This window comes from Salvelinus fontinalis, unplaced genomic scaffold (genome assembly GCF_029448725.1).
Source record: "Salvelinus fontinalis isolate EN_2023a unplaced genomic scaffold, ASM2944872v1 scaffold_1693, whole genome shotgun sequence".
NCBI classification, from domain to species: domain Eukaryota; kingdom Metazoa; phylum Chordata; class Actinopteri; order Salmoniformes; family Salmonidae; genus Salvelinus; species Salvelinus fontinalis.
In genome coordinates this window covers 9,021-30,868 of record NW_026601902.1, presented here as the reverse complement: position 1 = coordinate 30,868, position 21,848 = coordinate 9,021, and the positions used below count along the sequence as shown (strand labels likewise).

The window sequence follows — 21,848 nt, the reverse complement described above, 5'->3', positions numbered from 1 at the left end:
TATAAGGAGCTTGTTTTAAAAAAAGACAATTATTGTGGCAGATGTTTGTGTATATACCACATGTTAGGTTTTCAATTTATCCCAAACTGTTTCTGCATATTGGTTATTGATTTGGACACGTTAAAACTGTGTTTTGACAGTGACCTATCCCACCTAGCAAAATGTAATTGAAAAGCCATTGAAAATAATACTATGCAATCAAATATTTCATGTTTACATTTCATGAAACATTTAATGAAAATTATTCATGCAACCAACTGACAGTTTTTTGGTACAATTATATTGACATTGTTGCCCTGTTTTTAGAATATCAGGGTTCATTCTCAGATGTGCCAACCCAAATGTACTAGAGCATGACATTGGGGACTGGGCCCCGATCCAACAACATGCCTATCTAGTGAACCCTGAAAAGAGAGAGAAGCTCTGCAGTGAGGTGGAAAGTTACTACGGATATTGCAGGAGTTTCCTCTTGAAATCAGACATGTCCGTGGTGAGAACAACCTGGTTGCTGATTGTCTCAAGGGGGGCAGTCAAAATGTTTTGTGTTTTGCGTTTAGCCAGTGCATTGCCATGGATCACAGTTTATTTTTACTGCACGTTTTTCCGTATTGGAGATGAGTTTTGTTTGGGCTCGTTCCAAGGGGACAAGAGTTCTAGAAGCTAGTGGGTTTTAGGAAGACGTGAGTTCTAGAAGCTAGTGGGTTTTTTAAACTCTTAAGGTGTTAGTTAGTCTTTGGTTTTTCAATTTATGTTTTGAGGTTGGACTTTAGCACGTATAGCTCGTTAGCACGTATAGCTCGTTAGCACGTAGGACGCACTGATTGGTGTCACCTCGTTAGTCAGTATGTGTTACACCTGTGCTGGCTTGTCCATCTCGTTAGTGGGAAGGTGTTTCACCTGAGCTGGTCCAGGTTCTATTTAAGAGTGTCTGGCCCAGTGCTCTAGTTGTCTTGATAGATGTGCAGAGTCAACACATTTAGTTGCTCCACCTTTTGGTTTGCTTCCTGTCTGTAAGTTTGGTGTGGGTGTTTCTTTTGTTTCCCTCTTCTTGGGCAGATTTAGTGGGTCTCATGGGTGGTGTCTTTTAGGTCCCAGTTGTTGTTACTAGTCAACTTTCAGTCGACACCCCCATAGTGTCTTTGAGAATCCCTCCTATAAAACAAGCTTATATTTTGGGTTGGATATTGCATCCAATTAGTGTTTTAATCAATGGCATTTCCTTAGAATGCTCATTGTTCTTTCAGTTGTTAATCTTCTGTTTTTTTTATCCTGTTATTTTTGTGTACTAAATATTTCTGTTTATTTTCATTGTTTTCTCCTGTGAAGCCATTGTGTTGCATCCATGTCTGAAATGTGCTGTATAAATAAAGCTTCTTTTGATTTTAAGAAATGAACCCAATGACTGACCAATCAACAGACTCTTGGTATGAAAATCAGTATCAATCCCACTTTTCAAGCCTGCTGAAGGCGTGGTGGGGTGGTAAACACCACCCCCGGCTCTACCAGGGGCTTGAGGTGGTCTCCCACAGCTCTGCTGGTGGAGTGGTAAACACCACCCCCGGCTCTACCAGGGGATTGAGGTGGTCTCCCACAGCTCTGCAGGTGGAGTGGTAAACACCACCCCCGGCTCTACCAGGGGCTTGAGGTGGTCTCCCACAGCTCTGCAGGTGGAGTGGTAAACACCACCCCCGGCTCTACCAGGGGCTTGAGGTGGTCTCCCACAGCTCTGCTCATGTCATGTTCTGTGGCCTTGCTGTTCCATTTCTTGACTGCCCCTGTAACACAGAAAGAAACACATTTAGTCATATTATATAAAACACTCAAAGTAATGGATATGGAGCATCTATGGCCTCAGTTACACCTGGCACCTAAATGTGACTTCCGTCATCTGATCACTCCAAGCTGCATTAGGTTCAGATCTACCAGGGCGGGCCTTTGACAGTCTGGATGCAGTCAGGCCACTGAATATAAATAAGCAATGTAAAGAGATGGGGTGAATGAGTGGGGAAAAGTACATTTGACACAAATTACCTTCATAATATCAAAGAACAAATATGTGTTTGAGGGGAAATTAACTTTCATACAGCCAAAAGGGGTGAGAAATTACACCAATATCAGTGGACAATTTGCACTAATGTAAATAAACATAGATGATGGAACATATTCCCTTTTGCTTACGTGATGAACCACTAAGTGGACATAAATATTTACCATCTAAACCATGTGTGACCTCTCACCTCTCTGGTTGTAGAAGTATTCTTCCTAACCAGTCCCTCAACAGCTCTCTGACTGAGCTCCACCCTCACTGGGTCTTCAGAGAAGAGGAAGGCTGAGGAGGGATGGAAGGATGAATGGATCAGTCAGTCAATAAAGTGTAGAGCTGCTGTCTATGCTGTCTGACAAAATCACAATTTTAGTAGTTCATTAAAGTAAATAAGGCTTTATGACTGCTGAATACCAACTATCAATCACTTAGATCATGTATTTCCAGGTAGAGATACATCCTTGGGACTTCCCTAGCCCATTGAAGTTGACATTTAAAATGGTTAAGGTTAGGGTTTAGGGTAGGGATGTCCCAAGGATCCCAGATAGCATTGACCATTGTGCATTTGTAACCGATGTGAAATGGCTAGCTAGTTAGCGGGGTGCGCGCTAATAGCGATGGTAACGATGTTTCGTGGGAGGCAGTTGTTGATGTGTGCAGAGGGTCCCTGGTTCGAGCCCAGGTAGGGGCGAGGAGAGGGATGGAAGCTATACTTTTACACATTCTTTGGTCTCTTTTACGTAGCAGGTGTAAAAGAAACACAGACAAAGACAAGTAGGCGCTCAGGTCAATATGGTCATTGTAGTTTAAAAAAAATAGCATTGAATTATGCCAATCTGTATGTGGGGTTGTTAGAGAAGAATGTGATTGTCAGCCCTAACAATCCATTCTAGCACCTCATCAGGATCTGTAAAAGTCTTCATTGATGACGTGTTCCTTCTATTCCAGGGGACAGCAGAGGAACTTCATCGATTCCACTCCTTCATCAATACAAGCAGTGAACATCTGAAATTCACCCTCACCTTTGATGAGCATGAAACAAGTTACCGGATGGTTGGACGATACTGTTCTCGTCAATCATCTTAAATACTTCAACTGGAAATCAACCAATCCTCCATTGATAACGCAGTGGAAAGGTCAAATGCTTTATTATCTAAAAATGTAAAGTGCTGGGCGACGGAGAGAAATAAAATGGTGCAGTTTGAGACCATGTGGCAGACAGTGATGCAGGATAGGGAGAAGGAGGTGTATTATAGTGGGTTTGGTGCAGGTGTGATGTAGTTAATGGAGATGGAGGTGTGTTCTAGTGGGTCTGGGCAGGTGTGATGTAGTTAATGGAGATGGAGGTGTGTTCTAGTGGGTCTGGGCAGGTGTGATGTAGTTAATGGAGATGGAGGTGTGTTCTAGTGGGTCTGGGCAGGTGTGATGTAGTTAATGGAGATGGAGGTGTGTAATAGTGGGTCTGGGCAGGTGTGATGTAGTTAATGGAGATGGAGGTGTGTTCCAGTGGGTCTGGGCAGGTGTGACGTAGTTAATGGAGATGGAGGTGTGTTCTAGTGGGTCTGGGCAGGTGTGATGTAGTTAATGGAGATGGGGGTGTGTTCTAGTGGGTCTGGGAAGGTGTGATGTAGGTAATGGAGAAGTGGTGTGTTCTAGTGGTTCTGGGCAGGTGTGATGTAGTTAATGGAGATGGGGGTGTGTTCTAGTGGGTCTGGGAAGGTGTGATGTAGGTAATGGAGAAGTGGTGTGTTCTAGTGGGTCTGGGCAGGTGTGATGTAGTTAATGGAGATGGAGGTGTGTTCTAGTGGGTCTGGGCAGGTGTGATGTAGTTAATGGAGATGGAGGTGTGTTCTAGTGGGTCTGGACAGGTGTGATGTAGTTAATGGAGATGGAGATGTGTTCTAGTGGGTCTGGGCAGGTGTGATGTAGTTAATGGAGATGGAGGTGTGTTCTAGTGGGTCTGGACAGGTGTGATGTAGTTAATGGAGATGGAGGTGTGTTCTAGTGGGTCTGGGCAGGTGTGATGTAGTTATTGGAGATGGAGGTGTGTTCTAGTGGGTCTGAACAGGTGTGATGTAGTTAATGGAGATGGAGGTGTGTTCTAGTGGGTCTGGACAGGTGTGATGTAGTTAATGGAGATGGAGGTGTGTTCTAGTGGGTCTGGGCAGGTGTGATGTAGTTAATGGAGATGGGACTGTGTTCTAGTGGGTCTGGTTATTGATGTAGTAGTGATTTGTAGATCAATCAGTCGCCTGCAGTGTCAAACCAGCCCAATACCAAACTAATCAGGTGGTTGTTCGACGAAATGAAGCTTCACGTGCTGCTGATAAAGTGATACAGGCATCAGCACACTGCTCTGAATGATTGTTTAGTGATTTGGACAAGGCTCGTAGCTCCGGTACGTAACATTTCGACAAGTTGACACAACATAAAGGATGAGCTATTGAGCTAGATATCAACCTATCGAGCTAGTGTGACCTTCCTGGTCTCTCAAGTCAGTGAGTCAACACAGGAAGGAGCAATGGATGGATAGTTCATTTATTTCCAAAGCTGCAATGATGGGACACACACAGTAAGGATGAATGATCAGTAGTGACGGGATATAAATAGAACTCCCACAGCAATTCTCCATAAATCTGCCCTATAATATACTAACAAAAAAAAATATTGAAATGTCTATCAAAGTAATTGTGATCGTATAGTGGATTTAACAATTCCTACTAATTCATAATTTACTATAATAAATGAATCAATTGTTTCCATGTATCTCATATTCACTACATGAGAATAAACTGTCATCCATTTTAGTATCCAAATATATCAAATTAACCTGGAAAATGACTAAATGTCCCCCTCTGGTGGTGAAGAAGTATAACACACCTAAACTAACAAAACCGGGCTAATAAACTGGCAGGTGTTCATGGGTTTAGAGAACATGTACTTCATACATTTGTCATAAATGACCTGCATTGATGAGACACACAGTGTGGATGAATGATCAGTAGTCGACAGGGTAAAAATAGCACTCCTAAAGAAGATGCATTTTCCAGTTAGATACCAACTTGAAAGAGGGAACTTTAGCATAAAACCCACATGGAAACTGAGATTTGGCAAATAACATATAAAGAGAGGCTTATTTGACGCCAAACCAACAACAGTAGTTACTAAAACATAAATTGCTATTGTATGATTTAAAAGGTGGATTTTATGATGTAATGTCAACTTTTTATATTTCTATCCCGGGACAATTCAATTTTGAACTCACCCACAGCAATTCTCCATAAATCTGCTGTGGATTACCCAGAATCCCGAAATAAATGAACACATATGTGATCATTCAAAAACATAACTGGTTGTGCTTATAGGGAACCAGATCGTGAACACAACTAAGTTACTAAGTCTTTAACCACACTGTATTGTTACACTGGTGAGTAAAAACTCATGCTTCCTACACTAACTTTTTGTCTGAACATTATAATATATATTTTACGTCACACTAGCGTCATTGTCTTAAAGTCGCACATCTCCATCGCAGTCAGAGGTTCAGACTGAGCGTTACCCACTCTAGGCAGCAGATGGCGGTGTGCGATTTTAAGGCAATGCTGTTAGTGTGACGTATAATCTAGTGGACGGAACGCAATGCTGTTAGTGTGACGTATAATCTAGTGGACGGAACGCTTCTTTTAGCAGCAGCAACAGTTAGTCAGACACCTCTGTAGCTTGCTAGCCAAAGTAGCCGAACCCATAAAGCTCTTTAGACGCTTTAGTGTATATTAGCCACTGTATTTTAAACCCTTGTCTGTCGTCTAGTTGGTTAGTTATCCTATTTAATTTCATATTTACGGTGCTGTTGTTATTATTCAGCTAGCGGGCTGGTTAAGTTAGCATTAGCCTAGCTAACATCTCCGACCATGAGTTCACTAAATTACTCTCTTCCTGCTGAAGAAGAGACGGTCTGTTGGACGGAGAAAGAAGCTCTCATCAAAGAGGAGGAGGAAGAGAAGGATGTTACAATACAAAAACAAGCAGAGGGTGAGGTTGTTACCCTGAAAGAAGAAGATAAAGACGTTTCAGTGAAAGAAGAGGAAGACGTTACAGTGAAAGAAGAGGCGTTCAGAGTGAAAGAGGAGGAGGGTGTTACAGTAAAAGATGAGGAGGATTCAGTTTTTGAAGTGAAAGCGGAGGATGGGGAGTTTACGGTCTCATCGGAAGAAGAGGAGGAAGAAACTGAATATCTGGGCCCGATTTCCCAAACGCAATTTAAGGCATCCTGTGGTTCTAAAGATGAACTTAGCCATAAGATGGTTTTGAGAAACTGGGCCGTGATTACCACTGGTAAGTACTGTCTTAAATACAGAGGTACAAACTCTGCAGTTGTTGAACTGATGTTTGGTGTTAAAAGGGAAATCTGTAATAGCCATTGATTCTTGGAGAATATAACACATGCCTCATGAGCTTAGTTCAACTGTTGTTCCCCATAAGAACCCAAAAAGAAGCTTTTTTTACTCCAATGTTTAGAAACAATGTAAATCAACAGCCTCAACATTGTTAAAACTATAATGTTGATATCATGGATGGTCAGTCCTTGCATCCATAGGTCTGTCTATGAATTTGAGAGTAGTTAAATGTCTCCAGGCCCATCATCATCTTATTACCAAAACAGTGGTGGAATGACTGCTTTGTTATTGTTTCAACTTCAGATTGGTTGATTGATGTGTGGCTTTTTTAAAGGGACAACCTAGGATTTAAACAGCAACAAAATGGCTGCCAAGAGACTTGGTTTGGTAAACAGCTGAGGGATGGGGGCTGGAGAAATGTAACCACTCTCAAATTCATTGAGAAAGCTATTGTAGCAACCGTAACCCAACACCTAGCGATCTCGTCAAGAAGTTCAGACATCTTGGCGTAACAGTTATAAGGTGTTGGCTTGACGGTCACTAGACCCAGGTTTGAGTTCAGCTCAGGGCAACCCCCTGAATTCACTACACTATGAATACAAGGACTGGCCATCCATGATGTCATAATGATAGTTTTACCAGGTTTCTAGGCTATATAGTATATTCTAGAATTCATCCATGATGTCATAATGATAGTTTAACCAGGTTTCTAGGCTATATAGTATATTCTAGAATTCATCCATGATGTCATAATGATAGTGTAACCAGGTTTCTAGGCTATATAGTATATTCTAGTATTCATCCATGATGTCATAGTGATAGTTTAACCAGGTTTCTAGGCTATATCGTATATTCTAGAATTGCCAGTGTAGATTTCCTGTGGAGGCTAATTATTAGAGCTGTTAAGTCATTGTATAATATTCAGCCAATTTTTTTTCCATGCCTTTACATTAATGGCAAGACATACCTAGATGCAATTACATTCATGAATTGGTTTGAAACCTTTGTTTTAAACCCTTCTCAAAGTTGGTGCCTTGACAGATTTGTAAAAAATGGTTTGTCATGAAACACTATTTACTTATTTATTTAAATGTAACCTTTATTTAACTAGGCAAGTCAGTTAAGAACAAATTCTTATTTACAATGACTGCCTACACTGGACGGTGCTGGGCCAATTGTGCGCCGCCCTATGGGACTCCCAATCACGGCCGGTTGGAATACAGCCTGGATTTGATCCAGGGTGTCTGTTGTGACGCCTCAAGCACTGAGATGCAGTGTCCGCTGCGCCACCTCGGATCCCCAAAATCATGTTCTAGTGCTGTCCCCAACTAAAATACATCTTGGTCAACCAAGAGGCATCTGTTCTTTCTACCAATCGCCCCATGTGTTTTTATAAAATCTGTATGTACTGAACTTGTATGATGCTTTAAGCATTCTGTTTGATTAAATAATTAAGACACACAAATGACTCGAAGTCATAACTAGAGGGAGCCGGTCGTCAACATAACCTGACCACAGGGAGCCGGTCATCAACATAACCTGACCAGAGGGAGCCGGTCGTCAACATAACCCGACCAGAGGGAGCCGGTCGTCAACATAACCCGACCAGAGGGAGCCTGTCGTCAACACAACCCGACCAGAGGGAGTCTCCCCTCCGCTGCTGGACTTCGTAAATTCTGCCGTTTTGCTCCTGAAGTTTGCAGTAATAGACTACAGATAGATAGACTAATAGACAAGTAATTGACTACACCATCAGTCTGCAACCTTTTCCAGTTGCAATGCCAATTTATCTGACCATTTCTACCAATCTGCGTGCCAGTTATGATTTTCATATGCACATTTTACTGGAACAGTTTCATTTAATTTATAATTGTATCTCAAAATTATTGTCTGTGATTAATCTACATTCTATCTAAATGAAAATGATACAAATCTAAAAGTAACTTTTATTGCCATTGTGACATCATGATGAATTCTAGATGCCAACTATGTAAAGATAGCCTACATAAAGCCAACAAATTAAAACATTGCATTCTGCAGGTAGAAAATATCCTGATAAAAATAAATATCCTAGAAATCACATTGGCGGCACATGGCCTGTCTACTACAAACTTGAAACATTGTTTCAACTATCAACTGGGTCAGGAAACTCGGATAGCAAGCTTGCAACATTATATAAAATATTCTAGACCCTCAGTTTCCTGCTCCAGTGAGTTCTGGACAGACACAGCTATAGGCTATTTGTGCAAAGGATAAGAAGTAATCAGGTATTTTATGACATTTCCACTGGATCATAGAATTAAGTTTTTCCCTTTAATGCTGAGTGGTTATCGAAAGGGTGAGAGCTGGAAATATTTTACGAAAATACTTTGAGGAACTATTGTCATTCGCAATTGATTGTGATTTTTACTTGCTGTTTTACTTTGAGGAACTATTGTCATTTTTAATTGATTTTGATTAGATTTTGTTTACTTGCTGTTTGGAGGTGAGGAAAAAGTTACTTTGAGGAACTATTGTCATTCGCAATTGATTTTGATTAGACTTTGTTTACTGGCTGTTTGACGTGAAGGAAAAGGTTACTTTGAGATGCTCCACAACTCATTAGTGGTGCAGCGTTAAGACAATGAGAAATACTATTAGACATCCCCAAATGGGCACATTTATAGGCCTACATTTGTGTGCCGGCCAGGTAGACTAGTCCTACTACTATATGTGTAATCAGGTGTGTGTGTCCTTACTCAACATTGACAGGAGTGTTTCAAACAAAAGACAATGAATAAATTGACAAAACTGGCGCATCTTGTAGGGTCAAGTCTGGGTGGTCTGCCATGGGCTGTTTCATTTAGTATCCGTAGGGGTCGGCATCGGGAATGATTGTATTTCCCCGTAGTATGTTGTACCGAAGTTGAATGACTGAAAGGGAGTGTAACTTTGATTATAATTGCACTTCCCTGAAGGAGGGAAATGAGGTACAACACCTGTTTGTCCCCGCCTTTTCCTGTGTCGGTGAAGAGCGGTATTAAAGAGCAGAATAAATCCAAGCCTCTCATCACCTGTGGAAGGCGGGGCTTCCAGCGAGGCGTGGATTTAATAGTATGTTGTACCTAGTTTCCCTCCTTCTGGGAACAGTAGTTATAGTCATAACGTTACGCTTGTCATATGATGAACTTCAACTTAAATACGGGATATTGCTGTCGGACAATTTTTTTGTATTCTGAAATGCACTCGACCCACTTATCATTTAGTGGCTCCTTATGTTACGCTGGGAAAACCGTTTTCATGGGCACAGAAACACTAAATAATTTCAGAGTTTGCTAAATCCAATGTTTTTTAACTGAGTCATCTTGTAATCCAAGATGGCGTGTAGCATTAAGACCTGTTTGTTGTAAATGTTATCTTTTTTTGTATATTTTGCAATATATTTCAATCTCTTTTTCCATTTTTTGACCTTACCCAATGTGAAACGGATCTGCTATTTTTTTTTAGACCTTATAGCTAGAACCTCCATCAGAAGCTAGCCATCAGAAGCTAATTAGCTACTAGCTATTTAGTCATTGTTAGCCACTGCTAGCGGCCTTTACCTTTTTAGCTCAGACACCAGCCGCTTTTAGCCTGGATAACACCTGCCAGTCTGCACTGCGCGATATCAACCCTGAGCATATCGGACTGTTTTTCTCCATTACATCACCGTATTACTGCCGTAAGCTCTGGACCATTACACCAGATAATCGCAGCTGGCTAGCTGCTACCGAGTGGCCCAGCCTCGACGCTAGCCTTGAGCCAGGCCCATCTCCCGGCCTGCTCAGTGGACCCTATGATCACTCGGCTACACAGCTGATGCCTCCCAGACTCTTCACTAAGACGACTGGAAGCCACTACATTTAAAAAAATAAATAATTATTTCACCTTTATTTAACCAGGTAGGCAAATTGAGAACACGTTCACATCACCGGATTCCTGCTGTAAGCAGGAACCTTTGCACCGGATTGGCTATAGTGGCTAACGCCCTTGTCCCGAAGCTAGCACCAGTTAGCCTCGAGCCAGGCACATCTCCCGGCTAGCATAGTAATGACTACCTAACGGCTTCCCTAGTTCATATATTGCTGTTCACTGGACCCTATGATCACTTGGCTACATAGCTGATGCCTGCTGGATTGTTCATTAATCACGGGTCTCCATTTTGTTTATCTGTCGGCCCCAGCCTCGAACTCAGGCCCTGTGTGTAGTTAACTGACCCTCTCTGCCCATTCATTGCCATTTTACCTGTTGTTGTCTTAGCTGATTAACTGTTGTTGTCGTACCCGTTGTTGTCTTAGCTAGCTCTCCCAATCAACACCTGTGATTGCTTTATGCCTCGCTTTATGTCTCTCTAATGTCAATATGCCTTGTATACTGTTGTTTAGGGTAGTTATCATTGTTTTATTTTACTGCAGAGCCCCTAGTCCCACTCAACATGCCTCAGAGAGCTCGTTTGTCCTGACTCCCACACATGCGGTGACCTCACCTAGCATAACTAGAGCATCCAGAGATGCAACCTCTCCTATCGTCACTCAATGTCTAGGTTTACCTCCACTGTACCCGCACCCTACCATACCCCTGTCTGTACATTATGCCTTGAGTCTATCCTACCACGCCCAGAAATCTGCTCCTTATCTTCTCTGTACCCATCGCACTAGACAACTAATTCTGATAGCTTTTAGCCGTACCCTCATCCTACTCCTCTTGATGTCCTTGCCGTGTCTGAGAAGGCCACCAAAAATTCTGAAATGTCCATCCCCAACTACAACATTTTCCGTCAAGATAGAACTGCCAAAGGGGGAGAAGTTGCAATCTACTGCAGAGATGGCCTGTGTAGTTCTGTCATACTTTCCAGGTCTACGCCCAAACAGTTCAAGTTTCTAATTTAAAAAATAAATCTGTCCAGAAATAAGTCTCTCACTGTTTCCGCCTGTTACAGACTCCCAGCTGTGCCCTGGACACCATATGCAAATTGATTGCCCTCATCTATCTTCAGAGTTTGTTCTGTTAGGTGACCTAAACTGGGAAATGCTTAACACCCCGGCCATCCTACAATCCAAGCTAGATGCCCTCAATCTCACACAAATTATTGAGGAACCCACCAGGTACAACCCTAAATCCGTTAACATGGGCACCCTCATAGATATTATCCTGACCAACTTGCCCTTCAAATACACCTCTACTGTTTTCAATCAGGATCTCAGCAATCACTGCCTAATTGCCTGCATCCGTTATGGGTCCGCGGTCAAACGACCACCCCTCATCACTGTCAAATGCTCCCTAAAACACTTCTGCATGCAGGCCTTTCTAATCGACCTGGCCCGGGTATCTTGGAAGTATATAGACCTCTTCCCGTCAGTCGAAGATGCCTGGTCGTTCTTTTACAGTAATTTCCTCACCAACTTAACTTCTCTGGGATATGTGGGACGGTAGCGTCCCACTTGGCCAAAAGCCAGAAAAAATGTAGCGCGCCAAATTCAAATATATTACTATAAAAATCTATCTTTCATGAAATCACACATGAAAGACACCAAATTAAAGCTACACATGTTGTGAATCCAGCCAACTTGTCTGATTTCAAAAAGGATTTACGTCGAAAGCACACCAAACAATTATGTTAGCTCAGTACATAGCCACAGAAAAACACAGCCATTTTCCCAGCAAAAGATAGTAGTCACAAAAAGCAGAAATAGAGATCAAATTAATCACTAACCTTTGATGATCTTCATCAGATGACACTCATAGGACATCGTTACACAATACATTTTGTTTGATAATGTGCATATTTATATCCACAAATCTCGGTTTAGATTGGCGCCATGTTCAGAAATGCCTCCAATATATCCGGAGAAATTGCAGAGAGCCACGTCAAATAACAGAAATACTCATAAGCTTTGATGAAAGACATATTTTACATAGAATTAAAGATACACTTGTTCTTAATGCAACCGCTGTGTCAGATTTCAAAAAAACTTTACGTAAAAAGCACACCATGCAATAATCTGAGTTAGTTAGTTCCACAATAAATCGTTGTTTTGTTCGATAACTTATGACTTATGTCTAAGTAGCTACTTTTGCTAGTATATTTAGTGCACATGTCCAAATGCTCGCGCAGATGCAGGTGAACTCGGACAAAAACTTAAAAAAGATATAAAACGGGTAGAATAAACTGGTCAAACTAAGTAGAAAATCAATCTTCAGGATGTTGTTATCATAACTATCCAATAACGTTCCAACCGGAGCATTCCTTCATGTCTGTAGAAGTTATGGAACGCAAGGCGATATCATGAGAAAAGCGCGTGACCAGGAACTGGCAATCTGCCAGACCACTGACTCATTCCCCTCCCATCCGGTTCCACAACACAGCATAAGCTTCGTTCCACGTTTTACAGACTGTTGACATCTAGTGGAAGGCGTAGGAAGTGCAAACAGATCCATATCTTACAGGGAATTGAATCACCAATGAGTTGAACATTGACGAGTCTCAGAATTCTCACTTCCTGTTTGGATTTTTTCTCATGTTTTTGCCTGCCATATGAGTTCTGTTATACTCACAGACATCATTCAAACAGTTTTAGAAACTTCAGAGTGTTTTATATCCAATACTAATAATAATGTGCATATATTAGCATCTGGGACAGAGTAAGAGGCAGTTCAGTTCAACAGCTCCTCACCCCCCTCAGCTACTTCCCCAAGCCTCCCCAGCTTCTCCTTCACCCAAATCCAGATAGCTGATGTTCTGAAAGAGTTGCAAAACCTGGACCTGTACAAATCAGCTGGGCTAGACAATCTGGACCATCTCTTTCTAAAATTATCCACCGCCATTGTGGAACCCCTATTACTAGTCTGTTCAACCTCTCTTTTGTATCGTCAGAGATTCCGAAAGATTGGAACGCTTCTGCGGTCATACCCCTCTTCAAAGGGGGTGACACTCTAGACCCAAACTGTTACAGACCTATATCCATCCTGCTCTGCCTTTCTAAATTCTTCCAAAGCCAAGTTAACAACCAAAAGATCACTGACCATTTTGAATCCCACCGTACCTTGTCCGCTGTGCAATCCAGTTTCCGATCTGGTCATAGGTACACCTCAGCCACGCTCAAGGTACTAAACGATATCATAACCACCATTGATAAAAGACAGTACTGTGCAGCCGTCTTCATCGACCTGGCCAAGGCTTTCGACTCTGTCAATCACCGTATTCTTATCGGCAGACTCAACAGCCTTTGTTTCTCAAATGACTGCCTCGCCTGGTTCACCAACTACTTCTGAGACAGAGTTCAGTGCGTCAAATCGGAGGGCCTGTTGTCCGGACCTCTGGCAGTCTCTATGGGGGAACCAAGGGTTCAATTCTCGGACCGACTCTTTTCTCTGTATATACCAACAATGTTGCTCTTGCTGCGGGTGATTCCTTGATCCACTTCTACGCAGACGACACCATTCTGTATACATCTGGCCCTTCTTTGGACACTGTGTTAACAAACCTCCAATTGAGCTTCAATGCCATACAACACTCCTTCTGTGGCCTCCAACTGCTCTTAAACGCTAGTAAAACTAAATGTATGCTCTTCACCGATCGCTGCCCGCACCCGCCCGCCTAGCATCACTACTCTGGACGGTTCTAACTCGCCTCCTTCCAACCTTTTGTTTAGCCAGTAATATTTCTCCGGTCATGTTTTTACTCGTTATAGGTGTTAACAACATCATAAGGTAGTTAATTTGAACCGTTTTATAGCAATTTATATCCGTTTAGTGCGATTTTGAGGCATTTCTTTCTGAGACACTTTGAACCGCTGGGCACGTTTCCAGTTCATGTCAAACGTTAGTGGGCATTTCCACATGGCAAGAGGACAGCTTTCGACCAAAAGACGATTAGAACCATGAAAGGATTCATTGCCCAAGATTCTGATGGAAGAACAGCTCAAAGTAAGAACAATTTATTATGATAAATCGCGTTTCTGTCAATGTGAAACGCTTATGCCGCCATTTTGTTAGGAGTAGCTTCGCTTGGCGCAACCTGTATTGAAAAGTAAGGATAATTAAAAAAATGTAATTCAGCGATTGTATTAAGAATTAAATTGTCTATCAATCGGTGTCCACCCTGTATTTTTTAGTCAAGTTTATGAGTATTTATGTATAAGACTAGATCACTGTCTAATATGGCGCACGACATTTTCTGACCAGCTGGGCTACTTTTGTCATTGTCTAACCATGATTTTGGTGGCTAAATATGCACATTTTCGAACAAACTCTTCTATATGTATGTTGTAATATGATGTTACAGGAGTGTCATCTGAAGAATTCTGAGAAGGTTAGTGAAAAAATGTATACATTTTGGCGATGATTACGTTATCGCTCTCTTTGGCTAGAATCAATGCTCTGGTAACGTTTGCACATGTGGTATGCTAATATAACGATTTATTGTGTTTTAGCTGTAAGACACTTAGAAAATCTGAAATGTTGTCTGAATTCACAAGATCTGTGTATTTCCATTGTGTGAGTTGTGTATTTTTAAGAAATGTTTTATGATTAGTAATTAGGTAATACACGTTGCTCTGTATTTTTTCTAGTCGAGTTGTGATGGTGGGTGCAATTGTAAACTATGATTTATACCTGAAATATGCACATTTTTCTAACAAAACCTATCCTATACCATAAATATGTTATCAGACTGTCATCTGATGAGGTTTTTTCTTGGTTAGTGGCTATCAATATCTTTATTTGGCCGAATTGGTGATAGCTACTGGTGTTGAGAGAAAATGGTGGACAAAGAAAAATGGTGTCGTGGTTAGCTAATAGATTTACATATTTTGTCTTCCCTGTAAAACATTTTAAAAATCTGAAATGGTGGCTTTATTCACAACATCTGTATCTTTCATTAGGTGTCTTGGACTTGTGATTTAATGATATTTAGATGCTACTATTTAATTGTGACGCTATGCTAGCGATGCTACTCAGTGTGGGGGGGGGGGTGGGGGGTGCTCCCGGACCCGGGGTAGAGACCCGTGAAAGGTTAATTTGCTAAATTGTAATTTCTTCGCTACTATGGCCTATTTATTGCCTTACCTCCGTTCTCCATTTGCAAACATTGTATATAGATGTTTCAATTGAGTTATTGACTGTACTTTTGTTTATCCCATGTGTAACTCTGTGTTGTTGTTTTTGTCGCACTGCTTTGCTTTATCTTGGCCAGGTTGCAGTTGTAAATGAAAACTTGTTCTCAACTGGCCACCTGGTTAAATAAAGGTGAATAATTTTTTTTTAATGAATTGAGTACTATCTTATTAAACAGGGACGTTGATCTGATTAACACCGGTAAATACAGTGAGTACTATCTCATAAAACAGGGGCACAAACTCTGCAGTTGTTGAACTAATGTGTGATTTTTAAAGGGGCATTCTACACTTGAATATGTTTTTGTACTGTGAATTGTTCATGACTTCCTCCAGTGATTTTAACGTTTCCTGTTGAAAGTGATATATAAATACAGTAAAGTATAAACACACTAAAGGGAAACAAATAAATGTTTTGAGCAAAATAGTTTTTTTTTAGACAACTGCAAACTAGAAGGAGTGAGTGATGTCATAGTAAGGCCTTCAAGGAGTTGGCTTGATGGGAAGTCGTGATGTCATCCAATAGGAGACTGATCTTCATGTGAATATTCATTATTCTTTTTTAAATCCTTCCTGTTCTGTCAAGTTGTTTGTTGATCATTGCTAGAAAGCCATTTTCAAGTCTTTCCATAGATTTTCCAGATGATTTAAGTCCAAACTGTAACTAGGCCACTCAGGAACATTCAATGTCATCTTGGTAAGCTCCTCCAGTGTAGATTTGGCCTTGTGGTTTAGGTTATTGTCCTGTTAGTACAGTTTTTTGTATTCAGATCTCTGAAATACACTCTACCTACGTAACATTTAGTTTCCTTATATTACGCTGGGAAAACAGTTTTCATGGGCACAGAAATTCCAAATCAAATCATTTGAGTTTGCTAAATTCAAGGGTTCTATCCGAGAGCCACCTTAACTTTATTGACAACACCCAAATGGATACTGTCATTAACGCAGTTCTTCAATAATTACACATCATTCTTAATACTGTAGCTGTTTAGTTAGTCACATGTTCAAATATCATCAGCTGATCCAGGAAATCATTTTCTGAATGACAGTCACATGACAAACATCACGACATGCAACAACAACCAAAGTGCTTCTTCATTCATTACTCTGGTAAAGACAGTTATGCCGTGCTCCACGTTGGATCCAAAATCCCTAACAAATTGATGTTTATAATGTTATTGTCTGATTGATTTACTGTCGGGTCTCGTTAGTCTGTTTGGACACAGAGATACTTAGCTCATAATGTGTAGAGAACTGTTCCTTGATGGATAGGTTATTGTACAACACACAGAGCTATTTTCCTATATTTGTTGTTTGGTGAAGTTTTGGGTCCTACAGTAGGACTATGTTGTTGTTATGGGTCCTACAGTTGGTCTATGTTGTTGTTATGGGTCCTACAGTAGGTCTATGTTGTTGTTAGGTGAAGTTATGGGTCCTACAATAGGTCTATGTTGTTGTTAGGTGAAGTTATGGGTCCTACAGTAGGTCTGTTATAGTTATGGGTCCTACAGTAGGTCTATGTTATTGTTATGGGTCTTACATTAGGTCTATGTTATTGTTAGGTAATGTTATGGGTCCTACAGTAGGTCTATGTTGTTGTTATGGGTCCTAGAGTACGCTATGTATGTCATGCAACAACAACGAAAGTGCTTCTTCGTTCATTACAGGTATATTTGTTGTTAGGTGAAGTTATGGGCCAATTTGGCAAACAGTGTACAAACCCTCATTGTCAGGTTGATGGAAAAGCCAAAGAGCATTTTACTGGTTAAAGTGTTTTTTAAATATAAAGCGGTTGATTTGCGATGATGACACAAACATTATATTAAGCAGGACATTCAAACGAGCCTTACAATTATAATCCAAAGTAGTGTGAAATGCACTCTTAAGCAACGTGGAAATGGAGGTTACTCCCCTGAGTTTTCCCATATTCACATTCAGAATACTTTGTGAAAAACTAAAATCTTTGCTCACCATTTTCGCTCCAGGCAGATATACTACATACAATTTTATTAAACACAGAAAGGGGCCTATATTGGAGACCAAAGTCGTCTGGCACACTGCTTGGAGTTTCAACTACATGAATAACTTATTTCTAGTCTACAATCATGGATGTTACTACTAATGTGAAAGCAAGACAATATATGACTGTTCTTGCTCCTTTTAAGACAAATTTCAAATAATCATTACATTCATTACAGACGTCAATTGTTGTACAACATCATGGCTACGCTGTTGGCATCACTTTTTACAGTGGATTTCCCCTGTTGTGGGCCTTTAACCATCTGTCTGACTTTGTTGTTCACACAGGAGAGAGACGGGACTACCGTGGGTCCTCTGGGGAGCCTCAACAACCTCATGATGCTGACAAGGCAGAGAAGAGTTTCTCCATATCAGAACACCTCAAGAAACACCAGCAGAGATCCACAGGGAAGAAACCTCACTGCTGCTCTGACTGTGGGAAGAGATTCACCTCCTTAGCAGGCATTAAAATTCATCAGAAAATCCACACAGTAGAGAAACCTTATAGCAGTCAATGTGGGAAGAGTTTTACTCATTCAACCAGCCTGATATCACACCAGAGAACACACACAGGAGAGAAACCGTATAGCTGTGATCAATGTGGGAAGAGTTTTGTTACATCTGGCCATCTGAAGATACACCAGAGAACACACACAGGGGAGAAATCGTATAGCTGTGATCAATGTGGGAAGAGTTTTACTACATCTGCCCAACTGACTCTACACCAGAGAACACACACAGGAGAGAAACCTTATAGCTGTGATCAATGTGGGAAGAGTTTAACTCAGCTAAACAACCTGATATCACACCAGAGAACACACACAGGAGAGAACCCGTATAGCTGTGATCAATGTGGGAAGAGTTTTACTACATCTGCCCAACTGACTCTACACCAGAGAATACACACAGGAGAGAAGCCTTATAGCTGTGATCAATGTGGGAAGAGTTTTACTACATCTGCCCAACTGACTCTACACCAGAGAATACACACAGGAGAGAAACCTTATAGCTGTGATCAATGTGGGAAGAGTTTTGCTGCATCTAGCACTCTGACTCTACACCAGAGAATACACACAGGAGAGAAATCTTATAGCTGTGATCAATGTGGAAAGAGTTTTGGTCGATCTGGCCAGCTGACATCACACCAGAGAATACACACAGGAGAGAAATCTTATAGCTGTGGTCAATGTGGAAAGAGTTTTGGTCGATCTGACCATCTGACATCACACGAGAGAATACACACAGGAGAGAAATCTTATACCTGTGGTCAATGTGGGAAGAGTTTTAATACATCTGGCTCTCTGACTGTACACCAGAGAACACATACAGGAGAGAAACCTCATAGCTGTGATCAATGTGGGAAGAGGTACACTGATAAAAGATCTCTGATAAAACATCAGAAAATACATGGAGTTGTTTCATGATATCAATGAATTAATGTCACAATGTGGAATGTTTTAACATTGTAGTAGGAGTATTTTAATGATGTCACAATGTAGAAGCCTAAATGTTTGTCCCCTGTTCTATTGATTTCAACATAATATGGATATTAGCCTCAGGGGGGAAATCCAGGCTCTGAATTGAAAGAGTACTATTTATGTGATTTAACAAAAAGTGACTAACACAAAAAGAGCTGTGTTACACTTACCATGTTGATGACCCACTTGAATCAAAATGCAGCACTTCAAAATGTAGCGATCTATTTTCTACAAATTGTCCTCTAATCGGGGATGTACACATACTCCCAGATTCTGTGTGGTTTTTGAGCTGTTAGTTTTAACAGGACGTGCAACCTCATCTCCCTTCTGTCACACAATTAATTTTGACATGATATCGATGAGTGATGACAAATAAGTTTTGTGTTCCTTTGTTTAGCGACCCCTACATTTAAATACATCACTCCAAAATGTAGCTGACTGTTTTCTGCAGGTTGTCCTCTAACCAGTGAGGTAAAATATATCTCCCATTTCCATGTGTTTTTTTTAGTTGTGTTAGTTTCAACAGCAGGTACAACCTGATTTCCCCCCTAATCGATATCAGTGATTTATTGCTACTTGTCAAAACAACAGTGTTTCTGGTGCTTGTGCAGTTTATAAGGAGCTTGTTTTAAAAAATATTATTGTGGCAGATGTTTGTGTATATACCACATGTTAGGTTTTCAATTTATCCCAAACTGTTTCTGCATATTGGTTATTGATTTGGACACGTTAAAACTGTGTTTTGACATTGGGGCTATCCCACCTAGAAACTATGCAACCAAATATTTCATATTTACATTTCATGTAGCATTTGGTAATGGTAATTATTTATGCAACCAACTGACAATTATATTGACATTGAATTCTGCTTTTCTAAAAGCACATTCTCAGATGTGCCAAACCAAATGTACTAGAGCATGACATTGGGGTCTGAGCCCCGATCCAACAACATGCCTATCTAGTGAACCCTGAAAAGAGAGAGAAGCTCCACAGTGAGGTGGAAAGTTACTACGAATATTGCTGGAGTTTCCTCTTGAAATCAGACATGTCTGTGGTGAGAACAACCTGGTTGCTGATTGTCTCAAGGGGGGCAGTCAAAATGTTTTGCGTTTAGCCAGTGCATTGCCATGGATCACAATTTATTTTGACTGTTTTTCCGTATTGGAGATTAGTTTTGTTTGGGCTCGTTTCAAGGGGACGAGAGTTCTAGAAGCTAGTCAGTTTTAGGAAGAGGAGAGTTCTAGACGCTAGTGGGTTTTAGGATGACGAGAGTTCTAGAAGCTAGTGGGAAGCTATAGAAAGAAAAGTCTTTGTGGGAATAATAAAAATTAAAAAATATTGTTTTTAATTGTTGTTGCCAGTAGACAGACACCATGTTTATATTGGTGACGGTGAAGCATTGTAGTTGATTCTAATGTGACATGGAAGTTGTTTTCTGTTGGTGGTGAGCATTCTCTTAAGCTTTTGGTTTTTCCATTTATGTTTTTAGGTTGGACTTTAGCACGTATAGCTCGTCAGCACGTAGGACCCACTGATTGGTGTCACCTCGTTAGTCAGTATGTGTTACACCTGTGCTGGCTTGTCCATCTCGTTAGTGGGAAGGTGTTTCACCTGAGCTGGTCCAGGTTCTATTTAAGGGTGTCTGGCCCAGTGCTCCAGTTGTCTTGATAGATGTGGAGAGTCAACACCTTTAGTTGCTCCACTTTTTTGGTTTGCTTCCTGTCTTTAAGTTTGGTGTGGGTTTTTCTTTTGTTTCCCTCTTCTTGGTTAGATTTAGTGGGACTCATGGTGGGTGTCTTTTATGTCCCAGTTGTTGTTACTAGTCAAACTAGTCTTTCAGAGCCCCTCCTAAAAAAACAAGCTGATATTTTGGGTTGGATGTTGCATCCAATTAATATTTTAATCAATGGCATTTCCTTAGAATGTTCATTAGTCTTTCAGTTGTTAATCTTCTGTTTTTTTTATCCTGTTATTTTTGTGTACTAAGTATTTCTGTTTATTTTCATTGTTTTCTCCTGTAAAGCCATTGTGTAGCATCCATGTCTGAAATGTGCTGTATAAATAAAGCTTGATTTGATTTGAACAAATGAACCCAATGACTGACCAATCAACAGACTCTTCGTCCATCTTAGTATGAAAAACAGTATCAATCCCACTTTTCCAGCCTGCTGAAGGCGTGGTGGAGTGGTAAACACGACCCCCGGCTCTACCGGGGGCTTGAGGTGGTCTCCCACAGCTCTGCTGGTGGAGTGGTAAACACCACCCCCGGCTCTACCAGGGGCTTGAGGTGGTCTCCCACAGCTCTGCTTATGTCATGTTCTGTGGCCTTGCTGTTCCATTTCTTGACTGCCCCTGCAACACAGAAAGAAACACATTTTGTCATATTATATAAAACATTCAAAGTAATGGATATGGAGCATCTATGGCCTCAGTTACACCTGGCACCTAAATGTGACTTCTGTTATCTGATCACTCCAAGCTGCATTAGGTTCAGATCTACCAGGATGGGCCTTTGACAGTCTGGATGCAGTCAGGTCACTGAATATGCATAAGCAATATACAGAGATGGGGTGAATGAGTGGGGAAAAGTACATTTTACACAAATGACCTTCATAATATCAAAGAACAAATGTGTGTGCCTGAGAAATTTCATCAATATCAGTGGACAATTTGCACTAATGTAAATAAACATGGATGATGGAACATATTCCTTTTGCTAACGTGATGAACCACTAAGGGGACATAAATATTTACCATCTAAACCATGTGTGACCTC

At 40.9% G+C, this 21,848-nt stretch overlaps 1 protein-coding gene across 1 annotated transcript; it reads left to right on the top strand.

Annotated features, from left to right (window-relative positions):
* The first annotated feature begins 5,662 nt into the window (after positions 1–5,662).
* Positions 5,663–21,159, top strand: LOC129849790 (zinc finger protein 883-like). Its single transcript, XM_055916557.1, has 2 exons — positions 5,663–6,379; positions 17,883–21,159. The coding sequence occupies exons 1-2, from the start codon at positions 5,956–5,958 to the stop codon at positions 19,016–19,018; spliced, it is 1,560 nt and encodes a 519-aa protein (XP_055772532.1). The 5' UTR covers positions 5,663–5,955; the 3' UTR covers positions 19,019–21,159.
* Positions 21,160–21,848: the final 689 nt, after the last annotated feature.